Source organism: Narcine bancroftii, chromosome 6 (genome assembly GCF_036971445.1).
Source record: "Narcine bancroftii isolate sNarBan1 chromosome 6, sNarBan1.hap1, whole genome shotgun sequence".
NCBI classification, from domain to species: domain Eukaryota; kingdom Metazoa; phylum Chordata; class Chondrichthyes; order Torpediniformes; family Narcinidae; genus Narcine; species Narcine bancroftii.
This window is the reverse complement of record NC_091474.1, coordinates 89,469,111-89,487,130: the sequence shown is the minus strand read 5'-3', so window position 1 is coordinate 89,487,130 and position 18,020 is coordinate 89,469,111. Positions and strand designations below refer to the sequence as shown.

General features: G+C 43.3%; 1 protein-coding gene across 4 annotated transcripts in view; it reads right to left on the bottom strand.

The window, feature by feature from the left end:
• Positions 1 to 18,020, bottom strand: part of LOC138736327 (rho GTPase-activating protein 22-like) — a 345,123-nt gene that overhangs the window by 231,040 nt on the left and 96,063 nt on the right. The window contains exon 1 of one of the 4 annotated variants that reach the window (XM_069885645.1): positions 871 to 1,820. The exons of the other annotated variants lie outside the window; for them this stretch is intronic. Within the exon in view, the coding sequence (XP_069741746.1) occupies positions 871 to 976 (106 nt within the window). The 5' untranslated portion in view covers positions 977 to 1,820. Of the gene's footprint in view, positions 1 to 870; positions 1,821 to 18,020 lie in introns of those variants that run through there. 4 annotated transcript variants of the gene reach the window in all.

Genomic DNA, 18,020 nt, shown 5'->3' with positions numbered 1-18,020 from the left:
CGTATCCAAGCCTGTCTTCTGTGAATAGGAGTACAGTCCCAGCATTATTAAGAACTGTGAAGAATATACATTACACATCTGGTGTAATTATTACCTCAACTTATTCTAAGTTCATACTGCGTAAAGCATGGTGGTTTTTAAGTTTCCCCTCCTGTTACATCTGACATGGCTTGTGACGAATTAACCAGAGAAACGTATTCCTATTCGGGCTATGCAAGGAAGCCTTGCAATTATACTTGTTAACCTACAGATTCCATTGCCATAAGAAACGTTTTTCAACATGAAAACACACGCTGGAAATGGTTACAGTACAAACAGAATGCATTTTTCCCTCGGCAGTACATCCCCATTGCTTCTGTTTCATGAAGCTCCAGGGTTAAAGGTCAACGCCTCATGCAAAGCAAACTGTTGTTTTCTCCTGTTTGATTTGCAGGAGGGGGGTTGTTGAATCAATACCAGCTCCCCCGATGATGACAACTGAGTGTGACATAATAAGTTGGTTTCCAATATCGGTTTACTTCAAAATTCCAAAGACTTCTGGACAAATGTCAAATATTCATCCTGGACATGGCTATTCCTTTCAAATGTTGTCCTGGGGCAAGAACCCTGAATCCTTTGGCTACATAGTGCTCCAACCAGGTTCACCACTAACACAATAAGATGATTGGCATGCATACCTGGATGCTGAAATAAGCGTTCGAGCTTATTAAATACACAAATTTCCCAATAGGTTTATATTTAGATGATTTTTGAAGCTGACAAAACATACCAAGTATAGACAACGATCCATGTCTGTAGGATTACTCTGTGTGTTAACTTGTTATGCAAGTGAACAAAACTTGGTGCAGGTTTTTACTTAATTAACAGTACCTCTGGGCTGTCGCCATGGCTTCTTTCTGGTTCTACAACAGCACTGTCCCATGTTGCTGGTCCCTCGGTCTGTCGCTATAGGGATGGCATGCCAAGTCCAAGTCATCCAGAGAAGTGTCCACACGTGCTGCTCTCAGTCCAAGCAGTCCCTGTGGCAGGAGCAACAGAGCCCTTGTGCTGCTCCATTATCCCAAGTTTCTGCACACAGCAAGCTGTCCTTCATTCATTTGAGCCTTTAAGTTCTGACCTCTTGCCTTTTACTGTATCCTGGAGAGTGCTGACACCATGAACAACTCTCTCTCCCCCTCATTCACTCTCTCACACACAATCACCCTCTCTCCTTCAGACACACACATTCACCCTCTCTCCCAAACACATCATACTTTTATCTTTCACACTCAAACTCTCACACACACTAACATTCTTACTCTTGATTTCTCACACTAACCTCTCTCACACACTAACCTCTCTCTCGCACTAACCTTCTCTCTCTCTCACACTAACCTTCTCTCTCACACACACTAACCTCTCTCACACGCACACATAAACCTCTCTCACACACTAACCTTTTCTCTCTCTCATACACAAACCTCTCTCACAGCACACACAAACTTCTCTCACACACAAACCTCTCTCTCTCACTAACCTTCTCTCTCTCACACACTAACCTCTCACGCACTAATCTTCTCTGTCTCACATACACAAACCTCTCTCTCATAGCACACACAAACTTCTCTCACACACACAAACCTCTCCCTCACACACACACATAAACCTCTCTCTCACACAAACACACTAACCTCTCCTCTCTCTCAATCACACACATCAACACACACACTTTTACATACACAATCCCCCCTCTCTCACACACACAATCACCCTCTCAGTTGCACAATTCTCTCTCTTCACACACACAATCTATCACTCTCCCTTGCTTTTGCTCTCTAACCGGCTCTCTGGGATTGTAGTCCAGCCCATCAATGCCAATTACTGCACACAACCACAAATACAGACAGACTTGGCTAATCAATTGAGGAAGGAGTGGATTGTAGAGTAGCTCAGAACATGTGCTTTCTCTCTCTCTCTCTCTCTCTCTCTTTTTCTATCTGTTGGAAACTTGTCCTTCTCTGTCACTTTCTCATTAAACCCTACAGCATATTAATTATGTTTCTTTGCTTTGAAGATGTGAAAAGGCCACAAGGGAATTTCATGTGTGTGAGCAGATGCTTCTCCTAATAGCTGCAGGGCAAAAGACTGGCTTTGAATTTAATTGTCAATGGAGAGTAACCCCTGAAAAAAAACAGACTCCATAAAGATCAACTAACTGGCTATAAAGTGATTTAAACAACAGGGAGTTATGGATTGTAACACTACCTGTCCATGATTGAAGGAGCAGATGTGTTAGGTATGTGCTACTGTGTGCCTGACAGAGGTGCACCAAAGAAAAGGTACAAGGACTGTCTAAAGAAATCTCTTGGTGCCTGCCACATTGACCACCGCCAGTGGGCTGATATCGCCTCCAACCGTGCATCTTGGCACCTCAGAGTTTGGCGGGCAGCAACCTCCTTTGAAGAAGACCGCAGAGCCCACCTCACTAACAAAAGACAAAGGAGGAAAAACCCAACACCCAACCCCAACCAACCAATTTTCCCCTGCAGCCGCTGCAACCGTGTCTGCCTGTCCCGCATTGGACTTGTCAGCCACAAACGAGCCTGCAGCTGACGTGGACATTTACCCCCTCCATAAATCTTCGTCCGCGAAGCCAAGCCAAAGAAAAGAAAGACTGTGTGCCTGTTGTAATCATACCAATGACAGCTTGGGTTCATCCTTAAGTGTTCTACGCTAAAGCTTCTCGAGAGATACTGACTTGTGTTCAAGAGGTCAGCATCGACTGATCATCAGATTTTTCATCGGTGAGACTTGATAAGGCCACTTTGTATTAGAAGGAGAAATTGTTGTGTGGTACCTGAGATTGTCAATCAACGGCCCTGTAATTAGTCCTTGATTGGGAATCTTCAGGAACTGAATGTTAACCTCCACAGCACTTTGCAAGCTGTGCAGGAGAAAATGCGCAGGGGCTCCAGTTTTCTTCAACGTGGCACCAGTTATACATTAGTTTGGGGGTGGGAATAAGTTGGCCTCTGACTGATACGCTGAGGTGTCACTGGAAGGGCAACAGAAGGTTCATAACTCTCCCACTGGATGACCAACAGTGGGAGAGTGATAACGAGGTGAAACAACCTTTGGGATTACGTCCAGCTCCGGCATTTAAAACCAGCAGTTGTAATCAACCGGTGACGCTCTGTGGCACGAAACTAGGCATGTCCCAATATCCACCAATTTCCCATTCTAACCTAGAAATTTGGTTGGACCTTCAAGTGCCTTTGAGAGCACTTAGCCCAAATTTGGTTTTTCCCCCCCACCACTTACAAAAAGATTCAGAAAACTGTTTAAACTAAATGTTCAACAGCTTCAGAATGCCTTCAGCTGGAAGGAACTTCAGTCTTAATTCGTCTCTATGGGAGCAACACTGTGACTACCATGATAGACTGTTGGTTGAATATTGTTCCTTTTCATTAAAAGGAGGCTTGGTTTAAAGTTCTAATCTCACCTTATTGAAAAGCAAATACAGAAGAAAAATATGCACGTTACATAAGAGATAAGTTTAGGATCTTATTTCTGATAATAACCAAGAGTGAGGCAGATGGTAGAGATGGTGCGCATGGCAGATATGTCAGTGAGCTGAAAACATACGAGATGTGGCAGTCATTTACTCTGCACGTGCAGTGGTTAGAGATAGTCTTGAGAGAAAGAGTTGGAGAGAGGGAATCAGGATTTATTGTCAAGAACAAGTCATGAAATTTGGTGTTTTGCGGCAGCGTCACAGAGCAAACATTCATATTATAAGCATCTTACAACATTACTATATAAAAAAATAACAATTATAGAGCACGAAAAGTAAGGCAGTAACTTTGGTTCATTGATCATTCAGGAATCTGATGGCGGAGGGGAAGAAGCTGACCTTGTGCCGCTGAGGGCTTGTCTTTAGGCCCCGGTACCTTTTTTCCCCAGTGGTAGCAGAGTAAAGAGGGCATGGCCTGGGTGGTGGGGGTTTTTGAGGAGAGAGGCTGCTTTTTTAAGATACCGTCTCGTGTGGATGTCCTTGATGGAGTGAAGTTGCAGGCCGAGTTAACAACCCTCTGGAGTTTATTCTTGTCCTGAGAGTTGGCACCTCCGTACCAGACAGTGATACAACCAGTCAGAATGCTCTCCACTGTAGAAGTTTATGAGAATTTTCGGTGAAGTTCCGAACCTCCTCAGGCACCTCTCGAGAGTGGTTGCGGGGGGGGGGGGGGGTGGTGCAGGAGACAGTGAGACAAAATGAGAGACAGACACAGATAGAGAACACCATCAAAGTCTTGGGGAGGACACAAAGATGACCTAATGGTTCACACAGGAAGGTAAAACTAAAATTTGTGTAAGGCTGGAGGCATAGGAAATACAACTTTTTGATAACACAGAATGAAGCCAAAGTCTTACGATGATGTTGTAAGAATTTTACAACTACCTGAAATGTCGACTGCCCTATTGTTTTCCACGTGACCTCTATTGTCTTCTCTGTCCGGCATCTGCAGACTCCCCGTTTAACACCAAGGATTTTATTCCAATGTCTTCAAATATCATTGCGAATCACACAGTCAGTTATCACAGGAGGGTCTGAGGAAATGGCTATTGGTTCGTGACATTGGATCAGAGTCTCAGTTTTCGTATCTGTTCAGAGCAAGGACTTTGTGTGTGAGCCGACAAATGAGAGAATTCAGCAACATTGTTGGATGGTGGGCCTGACTTTTCAGGGGGTGGTCGATGGAAAAGCTATTGACAAATGATGGAACAGCTTGCACAGGCCTCAGCTGCAGGTCTGATAAACACAGAGAGTAATGATGAGACGCTGCAAGCTTCTTCAGCAGAAAAAACAGTCGGCTGCGAAGGTTGCAGGTCATGTGGATAGAAAGGTCTGGAACCCATGCGATTGCCATTCGATAATTTAGCCTGCCTTAAAATTCCCATTTAGGACATCTTGTTTTAATTCCACAAGACAGGGTACAATAACTGGATACACATCTCCCCAACTAAGGCAATTGCTGAGAAGGATGGTGGTTCTGGATTGTTTTGGATTATGGTGCTCGGAACATTGCTGCAAACTCACCCATGCTCCGTGATCACAGAGCAAGGAGGTGGAGTTGGTTTCTTAAACTATTTGGTCATGTTTAAATTTTTTAAACATTATACAATCATGAGTGGCATTGTAAGGCAAATAGTCACAATCTTTTTCCTTAATCGGGGGATCTAAAACTAGAGAGCATAGATTTAAGGGAAAAGATTTAAATTTTAAATTTAGATGCACAGCACGGTCAAAGGCCCTTTCGGCCCACAAGCCCAATTACACCTGATTGATCTACAATTCCCAGTACATTTTGAAGGGTGGGAGGAAACCAGAGCCCCCGGGGAAAACCACACAGACATGGGGAGAATGTACAAACTTCTTACGGACAGTGCTGAATTCAAACCCCAGTCCCAACTGCTAGCACTGTAATGGCTTTGCACTAACTGCTATACTGACCGTACTTCCCAGGGACTGAGGGGACACACTTTTCTCAGAGAATACGAGGTTTAAAGATATATAAGTGCTACGTGCATGGGAAAGGTTTTGAAGGATATGCAGGCGAGCAGGACCACCTGAGGTAGGTACCTATGTCAGCATGGGCAAGTTGTTTTTGTGCTGTGAAATTCACTGAGTTCCAGACTCAGAATTCCCTTCAAAGATATCCTCCTTTTGGACTCCCTCTCTCCAAGTACCTCTCTGCCTTCATATTGCACCATTTGCTTTACTTGCTGCCTGGAAGGTGATGCAAACAATTACACGGCTCCTGTTGGCAGCCAATATCATGAAGGATTCCCATCACCCTGGTCATAGCCTCACCTGGCTGCTCCCTCTGGGCAGAAGGTACAGGGGCTTGAAGTCCAGCACCTCTACATTCAACAACAGTTTTTATCCAACGGCTAAACACAATCTGCAGGTCGAGCAGAAGAGTGGGAGAAAAAGAATGGTCAAGGTTTCAAGCTGAAACCTTTAACTGAGACTGGTTAAACCTTCAATTTTATGGCTGACGTCACACACTCCTTCTGAGATTCTCTACAGGAATGATCCCTTCCAACCATGGAAGTTGTGAGGTTAGTCTGGTTGGTTTCTGAATGAGGGTAATTCTCAAGGTATTGATGAAAGACAATCATCCATTGACCATCAATGGTGGGCAGTCGGGCTTGTTCTCGTTCAGGATGATTAATACCCGGCATATTCACAGCACAAATGTTACCTGACACTTGTCAGCCCTTAGCTAAAACTTGTCTTGGTCTGGAAGTGTGCAGCAAATGCGCAGGGGTCGCTTGGAGTCAGGATCAGTGAGGGGTGGGGAACTTTCATTTTGTTTGTTCCATCCTTCCAGTGGTGCAGCACTGATAGACACAAATTTCTTCAAACGATTGGATGAAACGTGGGGGGGATTTAATTTAGTAGAAATTGAAGATTACAACTATCATGTTTTCAGTTTATTTGAGGAAAATCCTCATTTTAATCCATTATTCATACCAATCATAATTTGTTTCGATGGCTGAAGTTTCGCATCATCAGTAATTCGCTTGAGTCGATGTCATTTCATTTTCTCTCTTTTGGTTTTAATTTAATAAGGTTTTGGAACAGGGGAATGCTTTATTGTAGTAAACAAGTGGCAATTTAAGTCACAGCGGATCTTGAGATAATTACGCCAAACAATTGTTTATCTGTTTGAAAAGTGTATCATATATGTTTATTAGATGGAATTTGCATGATTTTACCCAGCTGAAGACTATCTAAATCTCGGCATTGGTCGTTCACACACTAACGACAAAAACTCCAATTCTCCGTTTCCTGGCGTGAGTTTAGACAGCGTACTGGAAGAGCGGTAATTAAAGAGGTGGGACTTGCTATTCATTAGTCCATTGTTCACAGAAAGCCTGTTAACTTTAGACAGCAGGTGTTCCAGGAAGTTTACTCGGGGCCGAGGAGGTGAAATTTTGGAACAGGAATGACGTATACCCATTCTGATCTCTTTTAACACAGATTGCGTTCCAGGAAATTGGGAATAATTTCCTGGAATGCTGTGGCTGTATATAAAACATAAAAAAGTCAGGCATCTGAGAAAAAATTTTCACACCTCCACAGTAAGTTTTAGTGTTCCTGAGGAAGAGCTCAGGCCTGAAATGTTGGTTGACCTCCAGTGCAGACTGCAAGGCCTGCTGAGTTCCTCCAGCATTTCTGTGTGGTTTTACTGCAATTACAACACCTGCAAACCTCCGTGTTTTAATCCTGAAACAAGCTATTCCATCCTGCTGCCTGTGGTTGGATATAGGTTCCCTGTTCTGTCCCTGCTAAGAATGTTTTACGTTTTCAGCTGAGCATAAACTAGCCAGTTTTATTTTTACACAAAAGTGCTGGAGAAACTCAGCAGGTCCTGCAGTGGCCATAGGAAACAAAGGATTGTAACCAATGTTTCAGGCCTGAGGCGTTTGTCAGCCAAAAGCAGGCAGGTGCCTGAATTAAAAGGTAAGGGGAGGAGAGAAGAGGGGCAAGAAGGGGCAGGGGAGCAGGCCAACAGGCAAGAGGTCACAGGTGAAATATGGGTGGGAGGAAAGAAGAGAAAAAAGAAGAGGGAGAGCTACCTCTTGACAAAAGGGTTAGGCCAATGGTTCGCAGTCTTATTTCTTTGAGTAAAGAAATGCCAAAACACCTCTAAATACTCTGTCACACTCAGCCTTTTTTTCCCCCACTCACATACCATCTTAAGTAATCCCTTACTAACCTATGGTATGAATGCTCTGTGATTATTAAGGGATCACTTAAGGTGGCATGTGAGTGGGGAAAAAAAAGGCTGAATGCGACAAGAGTATTTAGAGGAGTTTTGGGAAGGATTATTAGAGCAGGTTGCACACAAACATTTTAAAACACAGAATATTTGCGGGACTTTTGCAGAGTGCTTTTTGCAAAAAGAGCAACAAAGTCTTGCTTGCCTGGGAGAGCATGTGACTTTTGCAGGGAGAGAGAAAAGTTTTGCTCTCAGAGAGGGAGGGTGTGAAACAGAGAGAAAGGAGACAGAAATCAGTTCCAGAAGGACAAAGCTGGCAAACTTTTGATAGACTGCCTGGTCAAAGGAGAAGACTGGCTGTCTGAAAGGTGAACTGAAAGAAGGAGGATTATCTGGAGAACCCTGAAGGGGGAAAGTTTCATCAGCAAGACTGATTGGAAAGGAATCAGGTGCTGATGTCCTGGAAAAAAATGAAATCTCTCTCTGAAGATCAATAAGAACCCTACTGAGTGGTAATCATTTGCCGTTAAGCACCAAAGTCTGGTGAACTTTGTTAATGCTAACTTCTGTGCACAGTACAAGAATTGCCTGCAACCGGTGAGATTGGACGGTGATCCAAAGAACTTTTCTAAGCCTTTATTCACATTACACACACCTGCACTTAGTATTAGAAGGGGGGATTAAGTAGGTTAAGTAAGTTGATAGTAATAAGTTAAAGTCTAAATCTGTTTTCATGTTCAATATAATTAAAAACTACTTTTATTTAAGTAACTCTTTGTGTTGTGGTGCATATCTATTGCAGCTGGTTTTTGGGGTCCTCTGGACTCCGTAACATGAGAACCACTGGCTTAGGCCTGAAACTTTACTTCCGATAGACAATAGATGCTGCGTGACCTGCTGAGTTTCTCCAGCACGCTTGTGCATTGATGTTGAGATGCAGGTTAGTTGTTTGCTGTGCATTGTCCCCTGTGCGGGGGGTGAGTAGGAGAAATTTAGAGTGGGGGATGGAGTTAAATGGGAACATGGGGAGAATAAAATAGGTTCAGTGTCGGGTTACAGTTGGATAGCTAGTGGGCCACAGGTCCTGTTTCCCTGATGGGAGGCAAACCATGAAAGATGCATTATAGTAGCACAAAACTGCTCCCAGAATCAGAGACATTAAGTGTTTTTAGACTGCAGGCATGTAACAGGACAATCAAGGAATTTTGCAGCAACACAGGCAATCTAAAAAAAGAAAGTCAATTTCTCCACCTGCAGGACCCCTTCAACTTTTTGGAGGGAGCCTGCAGTGTAAATTGTAACGGAAAAGTTAGTTGATGGTCATTCACTCTACTGCACGCCCCACCCCTGGAACTGTTGCAATCAGATACTTGGTCTAAAGAAGCGCCCAGTGTGAACAACCACGCAGGCAGTAATTATGTTAACTTTTTTTCAACAATTTTATTATTTTGACTTTGTCCATTAAAACTACGATGAGGCAATTTTATCGGTAGGTGGTTTAAAACACTTTATCCAAAACTCAAAACGGTCAACCAGTTTACCTATCTCAGCTGCACGATTTCATCAGATGCAAGGATCGACAATGAGATAGACAACAGACTCGCCAAGGCAAATAGCGCCTTTGGAAGACTACACAAAAGAGTCTGGAAAAACAACCAACTGAAAAACCTCACAAAGATAAGCGTATACAGAGCCGTTGTCATACCCACACTCCTGTTCGGCTCCGAATCATGGGTCCTCTACCGGCACCACCTACGGCTCCTAGAACGCTTCCACCAGCGTTGTCTCCGCTCCATCCTCAACATCCATTGGAGCGCTTTCATCCCTAACGTCGAAGTACTCGAGATGGCAGAGGTCGACAGCATCGAGTCCACGCTGCTGAAGATCCAGCTGCGCTGGATGGGTCACGTCTCCAGAATGGAGGACCATCGCCTTCCCAAGATCGTGTTATATGGCGAGCTCTCCACTGGCCACCGTGACAGAGGTGCACCAAAGAAAAGGTACAAGGACTGCTTAAAGAAATCTCTTGGTGCCTGCCACATTGACCACCGCCAGTGGGCTGAAAACGCCTCAAACCGTGCATCTTGGCGCCTCACAGTTTGGCGGGCAGCAACCTCCTTTGAAGAAGACCGCAGAGCCCACCTCACTGACAAAAGGCAAAGGAGGAAAAACCCAACACCCAACCCCAACCAACCAATTTTCCCCTGCAACCGCTGCAACCGTGTCTGCCTGTCCCGCATCAGACTTGTCAGCCACAAACGAGCCTGCAACTGACGTGGACTTTTTACCCCCTCCATAAATCTTCGTCCGCGAAGCCAAGCCAAAGAAAGAAAGAATCCATCTAATTACCTTTCAAATGCTGGAAATAACTAACAGGTGCAGAGAAGATCCAGTATCAACATTTCAGGATATTGACCATTCACGAGGCTGAAACATTCAACGTATACACATATATATATATATATATATATATAGAGAGAGAGAGAGAGAGAGAGAGAGAGAGAGAGAGAGAGATCATAAATGCTGTCTGACATGGTGAATAGCATTTTGCGCTTTTATGGGGAAACAAAGAAATTCTCTGAAAGTGGCATCAGAGGTAGATAAGGTCATAAAGAGAGTTTTGGCATGTTAGCCATCATAAATCAAAGTATTGGGAATAGGATTTGGGATGTTATGGTAAAGTTGTATAAGACATTGGTGAGACCAAATTTGGAGTATTGTGTGCAAATTTTGGTCACCTGATTACAGGAAGGATATCAATAAGATAGAAAAAGTGCAGAGAGGATTTACTAGTATGTTGCTGGGACTTTAGGCACCAGTCGCCCTGCCTCCATCGGCTCCAGAGGGGCCCTACGAGGCACCGCTCAACATGAATGCGACACAAGAGCAGCCTTTTGGTGCTGCTCCATGAAAGGTAAGTTTCTATTTTTCCCTCCGCGTTTACAGCCGGCCTCCAGGCAGAGGCTTGGCATGAAAGGGCCTAGTGTCAGGATTGGAGGTGCCAGCCAATGTAGAGGACAGGAAAGGACGACAGAGTTGTGAACTTGACCAGTGCCATCATGGGCATCTGTCAAGGACATCTGTAAGGGGCGATGTCTTAAGAAAGCAGTGTCTATACTCAAGGCCCAGGCCATGCCCTCTTCACACTGCTACCATCAGGAAGGAGATATAGGATCTTGAAGATGCACACCCAATGGGACAGGAACAGCTTCATCCCCTCTGCCATCAGATTTCTGAGTGGAGAATGAACCACAGACACTACTTCATGTTCTTTCTTTTTGGCCTAATGCATTTATTTTTTTTTAAATGTCATTTATAGCAATATTTGCACTTGTAATTCTACTGCAAAACCATGAATTCATGGCATTCATGACAATAAATTCTGATTCTGAAGAGAAACAGTTAAGGTTTTAGACAAGGGACCTTTCATCCAACCTGACAAAGTAAGATTTTATTTTTACGTAAAGCAGACTTTATTCACAATAAATTATTTACAAAAGGAAAGGCATTTAAAGTCTCTTCCCACCCTCAGTTTCATTTCCATCACTGAACATTTTTACATGCATTTCTATTTCCACCATTGCCATCTCTGTGGCATCTTGTCATTACTTCCCCCCCCCCCCCTTTGTTTGAGGGGCTTCCCTCGGTCTCAGCTCTTCAGTACTTGGTATTGGGAGGACAGTGGTCCTTCCCCACAGTGCTCTTGCGTTGGCTGCGCCAAGCCTCAGTACATACTCCTGCAGCCTGGAATGTGCCAGTAGGCAGCGTTCCCTCCCTGACATCTCCATGGGCTGAAAGACCAACAAGTTTTGGGCAGACCAAAGGGCGCCTTTCACTGAGTTGATGATCTTCCAGCAGTTCTGGACATCTGACTGGATTCGCACACAATGTGAAAAATAAGTTTGCCAAAATGTGCGTGAAACCAAGGAATGTCCCTGATGAAATTAAGACACCAAGTGTCCTTTATCTGAATGAACGTGGGAAGCTTGTGTCTTTTGCATCACAACCACAGATCAATGCCTACTCTTTCAAAAGCTAATGATGTAGAGTAGGAGAGTTGCCTCCAGTGAACTGCCCAATAAATAGAATCCCATTAACAATGGTGAAACAGATTGTCTGGCCATTATCACATTGTTATATTTGTGGGAATTTGCTATGTGCACCTGGATGCCATACCTCTGATATTACAACAGTTCACATTCTCTCTCTCTCTCTCTCTCTCTCAACAAGAAAGTCTGCAAATTTTGAGATTGTAGTAAAAACACAAAAGTGATGGAGAAACTCAGCAGGTCCCACATCGTCCAAAGGAGGCAAAGATCAATAACCAACGTTTCAGGCCTGAGGCCTTTGTCCCGTTAATTCATCAAATTCTCTCTCCTCTTCACACACGCATGCACATACACAGACGCAGACACACACGCACACACACACAGACACACACATGCACGCACAATCTCTAAATGAAGAATGTACACAAACACGAGGTCACTGTTGAATATGGCTAATGCTAATGAGTGTAGACGAAGGAAAAATGAGCATTCTTTACAAAAGTATTCCACATTAATCTAACACCTGCCTTTTTACAGATGGCAAACTGTGATAGAGTCATAATGCATGAAGTAATCTTTCTCTCAGCTCATCGCTTGATCTTGGATGCTGAAAGACTGCAGAATATTTTAAGTTGAGTGGTTATCTGTTGATAGTCACTTATTCTCTGTGAAGGAGACACAAGCTCTATTCCCCTCTGCTACGTGTGGTGACACTATCTCTGATCCCATTAGTGTTCAGGTCAAATGATTAATCTGCAAAAGCCATCTGTCTGCAGCTGTCTGGAGTCACAAGCCAGAGGTGAAGCAGAAATTGGAAATGGTAAACAAGATAATGAAGGTGGAAGGTTTGTCAGGACTGAAAATAATAGCACTGGCAGGATTATGTAGCAAGGCAGAAAGGCTTCCTGAATTTGTCACAGTGTTTAGAAAACACTCAGATTTCACTGTCATAGCTGACATCGCTATCACTTGAGGTGATATTGCCTTGAAGACATTAGAGATTCTGCATTTTCTTCCTTGTAATAGAGATGAAACCGGCAGGAGAACGAGCAGATGCAAAATATCTCTGTTGCTGTGCATCTCAAACCAATGGGAACTGCGTCCTGAAGCCGTCACATTATGGAATTTCACAGTGAAGCTTGTAATGTCTTTAGGCCAAATTAAAAATCATGCAACACTGCCATAAATTAAAAGGGTAGATCATTCAACAAGGGGTTAATCAAGAAAGCCCGCAAACCCTGGGGTCGAGTGCAGTACACAAACGTGCTGGAGAAATTCAGCAGGTCACGCAGCGCCCATGGGAAGCAAAAAAGTCACCAATGTTTTGGGCCTGGGCTCTTCATCATATATCAATGTTTCCAATAATGAGGACAGCTGGTCAGGAACACAAAGTTAACACGTAAGGGAGCAAACATAAAATGTTCGTCAGGCATGCGAATGAACTCTACGTATTGTGAATTGTGTGTGCATGTTCGTGCTCCGGAGATGCGCAGTTTAGTTGGGTTGTATGGCAATGAACTTGTGGTAGATCTGTGGAAGTCACTGCCCATTAGCGGGCTACCTTGGTAATTATATAGAAGATGCTGGGTAGGTTTTTACAGAGTAGGGTAATGATGGGATATGGGGAAAAGGCAGGTCAGTGGAGACGAGCCAATCATCAGATCAGCTGTGAATGGCGGAACAGGCTCGACGGGCCCTCCTATTTCCTATGCTTTTATGTTGGAACTTGGAAAGGAAAATGGCGGTAAGATAATGATAGTGGGTTATTGTTATATGTGTGCCTGAATGCTGCAGCTGAACAGGTACTTTGTAAAAAAAAAAGACATCTAAAAGTCAACTACAATCGTATACTTTGTTTAATTAAAAAGACACAACAATATAAAATGCAGATGTCAGGGTGCTGGATAAACTCAGCATCCCTAAGAGCTCTGGTTGGTTTCTCTTTATTTCCTATGGAAGCTGTGTAACCTTCTCAGACACGTTTGTTTACGGATACTCTTCGACTTGTGACCTAAGTGACACGTCCATCCTCACATATGAACAATTTTTAAAAAAAGATAAAGTATAAAATCTACTTTGACAAACTATAACAGAGATACAGGGCATGTAAGAGCCAAAATGTCTGTGCTTACCTTGTTAGTCGTCGTCCTGTGGTCCGTAGGCTGCGTGCGGCCATCTTGATTCCTGTGTGCATGCACGAGTCTTTGGTTGGCGCACGAGCGAGAGATAAGTGCCCTAAGGATATTCAATTTACAGCCTTAATGCTTGGGCATATGCCAACCCACCGCGAATGCGCCTACCAAGGACTTACGATGGCCTACAGAAACCAAGATGGATGCGCCCAGCCGATGGACCCCGGGGTGCCAACTGACCTGGTAAGTACACAATTCCAACATCGTCCATTCCAAGGTACGGCCGGACGTATGTCGGGGAGTACCTGCATTACAATACAAAAAGGCATCTAACCAGGTATTCAGAATGGCAAATCCAGACAGAACATAGGTGCTCTGCAAATCAGTTTCCACATTTGTGCTTCATCTCATGAGAGATATCTGAAGAAATTATTGAGAGAAAGAGGCTCAGCCTTTGTACAAGCTTAATAAGTGTGCAAATCTCGCCACTTTTGCGGACAAGAGTGAGAAAGGAGGAGAGAATTGACCTCAACACTTTGTAATGGGGGATTTCAATTTGAAGAAGTGAGAAGGAATGCAGTAATGGCAGAGACAATTTAAAAAATGGCGCTGTAACTGAGAGGCCGTCCATTTCAATTCAATGTCCCGTTCCCTTGCTGACATGAGAGCAGACATCCAGCACACCCCAGCAGGATCCTACTGCCCAGTCACGATGTTGACGGCTCCGTACAGCATGTTAGAGGAGCTGAACGTGTCCTTTTTTATTAACATCCTGTCTGCCTGGTGGTCAGGTTAAGGGCATCTCTTTATGAATGGCGAGCAATCTGCATTTGGGGATGGGGACTGGTGAGGAAGATACACTTGCCCTGGTCTATGTGAGAACCAAATGAAAGAGAAGAGGAAAAAGATGTTCTGCTTTAATGTACAAGTAGCTCATGTCCAATTAAATAAAAAAAGACAAATATAATACTCTCTGTATTGCTTCCTGAGCCATGTCCAAATTTAATAAAGAAGACCAGAGAGATGAAGGGCCATTTTAATGAGTTGGAAAGATGTCATCCTTCCCACTCAGAACCAGTGATTGTCTGATATGATGGCACAACTGGCTTTGAATAAAATTAGATGTTCCACTACTGAAATGCATCTTAATTTTTTTTCTTTATGGGGGTTCTTTTCTCAATTATTTTCAAAATTTGTAAGATTAACTATTTTCTGGTTTACGACCCCATTGGTTATCTTATTTATTTTATTACTATCAGAGGTGGGCTGTCCATGTTAAGCCAATGTAGGGTGGGGTTCGATAAGTAGATCAGTAGTTTAATGCTTTTTTCACCACTTTTTCATGAAACAGAGGTCATACTACCATTTGTTAATATTCTATTTTATTCTTATGTATCTATTACAATGTATTTATACAATGATGCTATTAAAAATATTGAATGCTTGGCTCAAAAAAAAATAGTGGGGAAGGCGGGAGCTATTCTGCTGAAGCAGGTTTCATTTGAATTGGCCTCGGACCAATACAACAGAAAATTGTGTAAATCGGGCTATAGGTTAAGACTTTTAACTAATTAAATTGGTAGAGGGCTCTGGCGAGAGGAAATATACAAAGTGAAAGGAGAAGGTATGACGCAATGCAGCAAAATAGGTAATGACAGGTGAGTGGCAGAAAACACTGATGCTTGTGGAACAAGGGTGATATAATATGCATGAGGCACTTTAACGTGCATGGGTAAGCAAGTTAGCAGATAAATGCAGGGATGTTGCTTGCCTTGGCTAAAATCAAAGGGTCCCAATCTCAAAGGAAGAGGTCAACCATTCAAGACTGAGATGAGAAGATATTTCTTCATCGGAATATAGTATCCACTCCCCAAGAGGACTCTGCAAAGCCCAGTCCCTGATACAGAGATCAAGAAGCAGAAACCGAACTTTTGCAGACGCTGGAAAATGCAAGTTAGGCAGCGTTTATGGAGCAAGTATCAGAGTTGATGGTCCAAGTTGCAGGGGCTCAAGGTTTCTGCAGATTGGTGAATATATGGATAAACTGAGGAAATACCGGGTTCATGTGGTAAAGGTGATGGTTTGGTAAAAGGCCAGCAAGAAACTCAGTGACAAAGGATAAAGATGATTTGCATTTAAACCAAGTGCGTCTTCTTGTTTAAATAAACTTTTTTTGGCATTGAGTGGATCAGAATTTAACATTTAAAAATATTTAAATTTGATTCATAGCACAGTAGAAGCCGATCCCGGCCATTTCTACCCATGCCTCCCAATTCTGCCCAAATTAATCTGGATGTTGGGAGAAAAGTGGAGATTCCAGAGAAAACCCAATCTGACACATACAAACGTTTTACACTGCCATTGTAATAGTGAAGTGCCAATCACCTCGTTAACCATGCCTCCATGACATGGACCATAACCAGAGGTAGTACTGAAGGAAGGTTCGTTTACAATGTTGAAGGGGAGCTTGTTAAATACTTGAAAGGAAAGGCATTTCAGGGCCATGAGAAAGGTCAAAGGAGAAGGACTATTTCTGTGGAGTGTAAGTAAGGGTGGTTTAATGGCATATCTGGAAAAGCCACTGCCTCACAGATCCAGAGACACAGGTTCAATGATAACCTGGGGTATTGACTGAGAGGGGTTTCCACATTCTCCCGGTGACTGCATGGTTTTCATCTGAGTGTTCCAGTTATCTCCACAGTGATTGACAGGTTAGTGTTCTTAGTGGTCAAATCTGGAGGGGGGGGGGAGAGTTTATTCATAAGAAGGCAGGGAGAATAAAAAATGGCGACAATGCAGAATTAGTGTGTAATAGCGGCACCCGCTAAACCTGTTGAGCGAAGGGCCTGTTTCTGTGCACTCTCGAACTAATCACGGAACTGGAAGGGATTTGATGGGTTGAATGGTGGAGTGAACACACAAAAGCCTGATTGTGGTAAAAACACAAAAATGTGGGCAGAATCAGCAGGTCTTACAATAACCATAGGAGTTTAAGATATATAATCAACATTTTGGGCCATTTGAGCCCTTCAATGGTAACCATTCTTGAGTGTACAGTGCAGAGATGAAGGGAGTTTGATGTCTGTAATCTGTCAAAATGATTCTCTCGTCAAGGCACAATCTTCATTCATGGAAAGGAAGATCAGTTGCCCAGCTAGGATTACACCTTAATAGCTGCTTTTCCTTCACCCTTGATTTTCCGCTGATAGCTCTATCAGTTCTAACTCCCTTTCTATAGTTTTGCCTCATCGAGTTTAAATTTCACGAGTTCGGTGGCTGTCCATCCAGTCCAAGACCCACTTCAAATCTTCAAAAACGAAGGCTTTTGCTCTATTTAATTGGAAACTCGATCCCACCCTCTGCATCTAATCAATTATTGCTGCTTTGCATTGTAACAGTTAAGGATAATGTGCTGTGCTGGCAGATGAACTGACCTGGGAATAGCCCACATACAATAGATCAAATGAAAAACATCACTTCACATGACCGCTGAAAACCAGACAGGTCGCTCATTAATATGGACCCACCTCATTGTGTCTAAAGGATTATTATACTTATGAAATAGATCTCTTCAGTAACTCAATATTCTGTCTTCCAGAGAGCTATGGAGTGTTGTTACTCAAGTTCTGTTTGACTGTTGTGACATTTTTCCAACATTGGAATAATATTAAATTCATTGTGAGATTGATATTGATTGGCTAACAAAGATTTCTTATTTGTAAATTTGTAAAAGTTAAGCTTGATTGATGTGGTAACACATCATGATAGTGGGGTAAATTCTCACTGGGTTTGACTACGGATATTCTCCTCTACATCGGAGTGAGATCACTTTATTGAGCATCTCAGCTCTGCCCGCTGCAATAACGGCCACCCATTGCAATTCAATGCCCCACTCCCTTGCCGACATGTCTGTCCCTGGTCTTGTGCACTGCCAGACTGAGATCACTTGCACGTTGGAGGAACAACACCTCATCTTCTGTCTGGGCATGCATTAACATCAATATCGACATCTCCGGTTTCCGTTTAAACCCCGACCCATTCTTCTTTTTCCCCCGTTGCCTATCCCCCAG